Raw genomic sequence first — 7500 nt, forward strand, 5'->3', positions numbered from 1 at the left:
TCAAAAATAGGACTGTATTTTACTCATCGAAACGGCCCCATTTTTAGGGCTAAAACAGATCTCTATGATTTCCAGAGTGGAACAGGCTAAAACATCGGAGGAAGACAATAAGTTAAACCGGAGTCACAAATGTAATTTCACCGTTTTTCAAACTTCACTTGCTTTGTTTTTGTATTTTGTTTTGTTTTAATTTATCTTCAACATTGTATTTTCGGGTACACAAGTGCCTGCAGGCGCACAGGTTAAGTTACGCCCCTGAAGAGGTATAATTTCCGTATTCAAAAGTCGTTTTACACTAAATTAGCGTTAATTCACTTCGAGTTAATTTCCAATATCTCAATTTCATGGAACGTTAATTTCCTATAATAAGGTATACCCTAGATAGATAGTTTTATTACCTTTAACGATTTTAACAACAGCAGATGCTTGGTCTTCAGATCTTTTTGGATCAGGAGTATAGGCCACACAAGTATAATTACCAGCTTCCTCAGCTGTAATGTTAGCAATTGTCAGAACCTTAGCTTCTTCAAGCCATTGAATTCTGTTATTGTACTCTATGTCGGAATTATTCTTTTTCCATTTGTATCTCAACTCTGTCTTAAGAGACGGGTCAGCCTTGGCCTTGCAACTCAGGTTAACACGAGTTCCCTCTTGTACTTCTTTGTTTTCTGGACGAACCGTAATTATTGTCCTCTCTGAAAACCAATAGTGAAGTGCAATAATGAAGTAATACGGTACAAAGGGTGGAAAAATTCAAGGGGAACACTAGCCATGGGTTTTAAGCGGCTGGAGCTTAATCTGGGTTTCTATGGCATGAAGCACATAAGAATATTGCTTCTCTGGCCCTTTCAGAAGGGATGCTAGTCTATCGCTGGGTAAGCCTTAGTTTAGCAGTACCCATTTATACACCTGAGTCAAGAGCTGAGACAAAGTGGAGCAGAAGTTCCTGTCTAAGGAAACACCGCAACGGCAAAACTTGAAACCAGACCCATAACGGTTGATTTCCACTGACGGGTCTTTGGCTACGCAGGTAAATTTTAATCACGTAAATAAAATAGAAGCAACACAAAAAGCGCTGAGCTTAAACGAGAAGTTGAGCGAGGGTCAACTTTTACGCTTACGAGCGACCTTTTATGCACTGCCTCTGTTTTATTTGCGAACGTAAATTTTACACACGTACACACGTAAAAATTACGCAACACTGGAAATCAAACCAAAGTCCGAAGGTTAAACTTTCCGTATCTGTTTTGCCGTGGAATAGAGTGAGAGCTCTAGGTAAACAACAAACCTTATACACGATACCCGCCATCTTTACACGCGCTTAAAGAATAACGGGATACAGGCGATGTAACGTGGTTTCTCAGGGGCCAAAATCTTCCGACACAAAAAATAGCGTCGATTTTGTTTATTCTAGACAACAGAAAATGGACAAATATTTCTCCAAAAGAGGAAAAAGACAAATTAAGAGTGCCAGTGATCAATGCTACTTTTTGGATGCAGTAGCGACCGTAGGCGGGTATCATGAATAAGGTCTACAAGCTAAAAATTTCTAAGTCGTCCTCGTACTTGATTTCGCTCTCGTGGTCAAACTAAATCTCACTAACGTAAGATATAGATGAAATTCTCACCAAGAACTGTAGCGTTTGCTGTTTCCGTCGCGTTACCCAAGACGTTTTCTGCATAACATGTGTATGGTCCCTTGTCTCGATTCTGGTCAACTTTGTCAATTATCAATGTGCTGAATTCCCCATGCTCTATTCTGTAAGGTGGTGATGACCTCAGTAGAGTGTTTCCTTTATACCATTTATATTGGTCTTTACTTGGCCGTGGAGCTGCTTCTGGATTACACGTCAGCCGTCCTTCAGTACCATTAAACAAGTAGAATGGGCCAAATCCCCTCTCGAAAGATGGTGCTTTTACTGCAAATAGAAATTAACCTATTAATTAATTAATTTATTTATTTATTTATTCATTTTAGAAGAAATTAAAATTTAGTCTCATAGAATTCTTAAGAGGAAAACGGAGCATATGTTTATCCCACAGACACCGTAAAATTCCGAAAATAAGCCCCGGGGCTTATATTTTTCGAAGGCCCTTTTCGAGGGGCTTAATTTTGGCGGGCCTTATATTCGGAGGGGCTTATCTACGGAGGGAAATTTGCGTTTTAAAACCGATCGGGCAGCCTTATAGTTGGAAGGAAATCTACCGTTGTTAGCTTGTTTTACTTTGTATTTGAGGGCAATTTCCAAGTACAAGCCCCCCGGGGGGGCTTGTATTTGGAGGGGCGATTTAACGGAGGGTTTTTTGCGTTACGAGTTTGGGGGGCTTATATTTGGAGGGGCTTATTTTTGGAATTTTACGGTGTTATCTAACACAGATTTTCATGTGCTTACCTGAAACATTCACCCACGTGTACGACACAATCATTCCATGTGGATTCTCCGCCACACACTGATAAAGTCCGATTTCATCTGGGTACCGCACATTTTTAAAATACAACTTGTTGCCGTTCAGTATCACATACGCACTGTGGAACGCAACATCATAAGTGACATAGACATAGTAAACTCCAGATTGGGTTAGCCTGCGGAAACAACCGTTTCTCCTAGCTCTTCGCCGCAGGGGACGTTTCGCGCGGAGGAACGTCTGCGAGTCAGCGACAGAAATTCCATACTGATGACGTTAAATCAATGTTTACATAATATATCCGGTAGTGATGGGGTTCCACATCCAAAAGTGTTCAATTTTACGTTTTCCCTTGTCAATTTTGCCAAAGTAGTGTGTTCATCTGCGAACGAGCTCCAGCAAAAATCAAATTCTTCTTCGAGAGAAGAATACATTCCACCAATTTTGACTGTTTTGTTAGAGATTCATCGCGTTTTTGTCTTTTGTCTGTCATTCGTAAACAATAGCCAAAATAATATAACTACCCTGTCGAACAATCAGCGCTTCTGACCGGGTTCCGGACAAAATTTAACGTCACCAGTTTGGAATTTCTGTCGCTGAGTTGCCGACGTTATTCTTCGCGAAACGTCCCCAGCGGCGAAGAGCGAGGAGAAACGGCTGTTTTCGCAGGTTAGAAATGGGTGGGCTAGTTAATGCTTACCCACCCCACCCCCCTCCCCCCCACCCCCCGAAAGGGGATACTGCCATATATGGGCTATATAGGTGTTCGCTTTAAGGCAGAGAGTTTGGGTCTAGAATACAGGGCATAATTTTCGAGGAAACTGATCAATTGGTAGAAAACTTTAGTCAAGACTAGGGGAACTGAAAAAAATATGAAAAAATATGAAATCAATTTGGCAAATTCAAATTTACCCCCGACTCAATTTAATAGCACAGAAGGCGTCGACCTCATTATTTCCTCAGTGATTTTGTTACCTCTGCGTCCTGCGTCCCTGACGCATAAAAATCGCCAAAGACGCAAAATAATTTGTGGTATGCGTCCCGTTAGGACGCAAAGACGAGAATATCCTGTTTGTGTGATTTCAGTGGCTGTTCTTGTGGCTGTTGTTTAACGGCGCATATTTCTTTTAGTATTTATTGTGCTTGACAATAAAAGGAGAAGGAGCATATTTTTATTTCAGTAAACTGTAATGCAGAGTGTTGGAGTCTCTCTTTAGATTGACTGTGTGATTACATAAAGACCCAGGGACTCGTGGTTTTGAACTGGGACTCAATGATTCTAAACTGGTACTAATGATTTTTCACAAGATGAGTCTCAGGACTCACCATAACTATTTAAAGTGCCCATCAGCTAATTTTTTTTATTTTCTTAACTGAATCTATACCTTATTGAAATAACTTCTGCGAAAAAATTTTGCGATTTGAACAAAACGCGATTTTTTTACCAATTTTTGAAGTCTACATTTTTGCGGTACACCCGCGCAACTGATCACGCAAACTAGCAGGCTTGCATATGACGTTATGTGACGTAAATTAAGGAACTCGCATTGCCTTGCCTTCATCAGCTGTACATATAAAAGATCAATTACAAGTAAGGATTGAATCACAGTGTCTTCGCAAGAAAAAAGTTTTTCTGAAACAGAAAAACCTACCAGAACTCTTAATGTTTTCCTGTCGATAAAGTCACGTGTTCCTTAAAGTACGTCATACTCCGAGAGAAGACTAAGACGAATGGTGTGCCAAAATGGCGGCAAATTTGAACGTTTTTAAAAAATTCGCAAAAAATCGTCTTTGGCTCAAATCGCAAAATTTTTTCGCAGAAGTTATTTCAATAAGGTGTAATTTCAGATAAGAAAATAAAAAATTTTCGGTGATGGGCACTTTAACAAAATCACTGCTTTCTGGAAAATAGCGGCTCTAGGATAGGGAGTGGTTTTGGGAGTTCAGTCTTGTAGGGAAGCAAAATTCATCTGAACTAGGTCTGGTATAAAGGTGTAGGCTAAAGGTTCCGGGTTCTAAGCGGCGCATTACCCACCAAAAAAGTACTCCCCCTCCCCTCTCCTCTCCCCCCTCCCCCGGATGTTAACTGCAGATTTTCCAAATGCAAATCAAGCGTTCTTATGGAACTTATAGAATCTTGTGGTTACCAAGATGAAATTCGTAGACTCTAACCAAGCAAAACGATGAATCGGTTCACTTTGTAGCTTACTTATAAATCATTTCATAGCTGGAACGATACCACAAAATTCTAAGCATTTTAGATCCTGAAAATTTGACTTCATCTCATCATACCCGGGGACATTACCACCCTCATCTAATAGATGAGAAATTAAGCAGATACCACTGACTCATCCAGTGTTTATGGAATACGGACCGATCGTTTATTAACTAGGCATGCAGTGTGGTCGCAAACGTCTGCATCCGAGATGGCTGAACACAACAATAATAAAACTTACGTGCATGTTGTGATTTGACTCCCATTCTTGTACCAATTAAAAGATGGCGAAGGGTCTGCAAATGCATCGCATGTTAAACTGCCAGTGCCATTAACATCAATTGAAATTTCTTGCGGAGGAGCTGCCATCCACCTCGGAGGAACTGCAAACAAAGTCAGAAATCGTTTCAGTTCAAAACGCTGAAATTTAGTTTAAAATGGTCGGACTAGTTTGATGACTCCCCTAAGGCTTTGTTCACACTACATTTGTATACCGGATAGCCTTTGCGCCAACATACCGGATAGCCTAAGGCGTCGTTACCGCGCCGATCTCGACCCCTCGTCACATATCGGAGAGGTTCTCAGAGTAAGACAAAAATTTTCTATCCACCTGTCCTTGGACAAGCACTATATTAAATTTGGTTGTCCGAAACCTAAGAGTTCCTGTCCAAGAAGTTTTGCTTGAAACTCGAAACTCATAAACGATCCGACATTAAATGTTTCTAATCACATTATAAATTGTTTTTGACTTAAACTTGAAATGGAGCTCGTAAAAACAAATGAAATGGCCGCGGAATGGCAAAGTTTAAAGGAATATTACCATATTTTGTCAAGTATGAGGTTTGCGTTGATGACTATGAGATAAATTCTAGTTAATTCCACTGAAATTTGAAGTCAATTTTCAACTGTTTCTGTAATGTTTCTACTTAAAAATGTGCTTGTCCCACGGACAAGTCATGTCAAAGTTTTACACGTCCGGACTAAATTTCTACCTGTCCCGGACAATCGGACAAGGGTTTTGGTGCACCCTGGGAACTTCTGTGCCACACTTTGTTGCAGTTTGAACAACTATTCGGACCGTAGCGGAAGTGTATAAATAGGAGTGAGGACTGGAATCCACTGACACGGAAGTTATCATTCAGGAGTGAGGATAGACTTGCCTACAAGTCGAGCGCAAATTTTTTCACGAGCGCGAAGCGCGAACAGTAGATGTTTTATGTTTTCTGAGGCAAAAGCGAGCGAGCGCTTGGGTCAACTACCGGAACCGGAAATGAGAAGCGAAGGACTTTGAGAAAGTTCAGAGTGAGGATTGAGATTGAGTTCATCACCAAACCCTCTCGGTCAACCACTCCGGTACGTTTTTTGACGTGCGTGAACGACTTCTTCCAGTTCTGTGCCGTTGATGTTCATACTATACCAAAAAGCTTTTCCTGGCAGCACTGAAAGCTTTATGGTAGAGTGTGAATTTCATCTCCAGTAGCCTTAAAATTCCATGATAGTTATTAACGTGGTTACTTTCCTTTGCCAATTTTGTCATTAAGAAGAAAAATTAGGATAAGCAGACAATGGAAATATAGAATGAACTAGGATGAACTGGATGTCCAGTGTTTATTTTAATCAAAACAATGACTACAGAATTGTAGACTACGAGTAGTCCCCCACTTTTTCTCAGGGGTAGTAGAGCGGGCGAAAATCAGACCACGCGAGAAAAGGTCGCCTTTTCTCACGTGGGGTGATTTTCACGCGCGCTCTACTGTCCCCGAGGAAAAATGGGGGACTACTCGTAGTCTAACAGAATTGTTGAGCAAAATCAAATGTGGGCTAAAACAGTAAAATTACTGCGAAACACAAATGAGATGGCCTTTGCAAGTATCAGGGGACACTCACAACAATAAAAAGACTGCTGAAATAAGATAAAGTTAAAAGCCAGGCAACATTATCAGCTGTATCACCAATACATGTTTGTGTGGGGTCCATATGGGTATAAACAATTAGTAAAATCCAACTAGTGGTCTATTATCAATGCTGCGTTCTGATTGGTTGAGCTACCACTAGGCTATATGTTATAGCCTACTAGTAGCGAAAAGCGCGCACTTTTTGGCGGCAAAAAAGGATTAAAGTCTAGCTTTAGCTAGCTAAAATTTTTTATTCTTGATATTTTTGACCAACTAGTTGGATTTTACTAAAACAATTATTATTCCTCTCGCCTTCATGGCCTCTGAGTCAATAGCCCATTCGGCCTTTGGCCTCATGGGCTATTGACTCAGAGCCCGATTCGGGCTCGAGGAACAATTGTTAATTATTATTATGGGTTGAGAATAGAGAGAAGAAGTATGATCACACATTACCATGGTAGCACAACTTCTGGATCTCAAAACTCTTTCCGGACAGAGACACTCACAGCCATTTGCATTGTTGAACAATGAAAAAAGATTATGGGCTACCGTTTTGTTCCTTAGTGTGCAATCATGGGATCAATTTAGGTTTCTGGGAAACTACTCACCTACCCCTCCCTTAAGCCAACATTAACACTTACTTCTCATTTAGTGCAAAATTTTGGCTTAGGGGATGGGTAGGTGGGCAGTTTCACAGTTTTCCGCCATAATAGCAGGACCACGGTTTGTTGAGATCCAGAAACCATGGAAACCAAGGCAACATGACGTAATGACTTCCCCTCTCCTTTTGGCCAGTTACCTTCCACCCTGAGATCCACTTCATGAACTAAAGGGTTCCCAAAACTTCGGGAGTTTCTCGCTTCACAACGGTACGAAGTCTGAGTGCTTTGATTTACAAAACTTATTTCAAGCAGTCGTCCATGGAAAGCACCGGCAATCTTAAAATTGTCCTTTTCATTTACAATCTGCTCCCATTTTCCTCCC

At 40.8% G+C, this 7500-nt stretch overlaps 1 protein-coding gene across 1 annotated transcript in view; it reads right to left on the reverse strand.

The window, feature by feature from the left end:
- The window catches only part of LOC140923373 (fibronectin type III domain-containing protein-like), a 24268-nt gene that overhangs the window by 8787 nt on the left and 7981 nt on the right, over positions 1–7500 (reverse strand). The window contains exons 6-10 of the mRNA XM_073373464.1: positions 7316–7500; positions 4863–5004; positions 2394–2527; positions 1629–1919; positions 399–695 (exon numbers count right to left, since the gene is read on the reverse strand). The exon at positions 7316–7500 is cut by the window's right edge and continues 33 nt beyond it. Coding sequence (XP_073229565.1) covers positions 399–695; positions 1629–1919; positions 2394–2527; positions 4863–5004; positions 7316–7500 — 1049 coding nt within the window. The remainder of the gene's footprint in view (positions 1–398; positions 696–1628; positions 1920–2393; positions 2528–4862; positions 5005–7315) is intronic.

The sequence above is a fragment of the Porites lutea genome, chromosome 13 (assembly GCF_958299795.1).
Source record: "Porites lutea chromosome 13, jaPorLute2.1, whole genome shotgun sequence".
NCBI classification, from domain to species: domain Eukaryota; kingdom Metazoa; phylum Cnidaria; class Anthozoa; order Scleractinia; family Poritidae; genus Porites; species Porites lutea.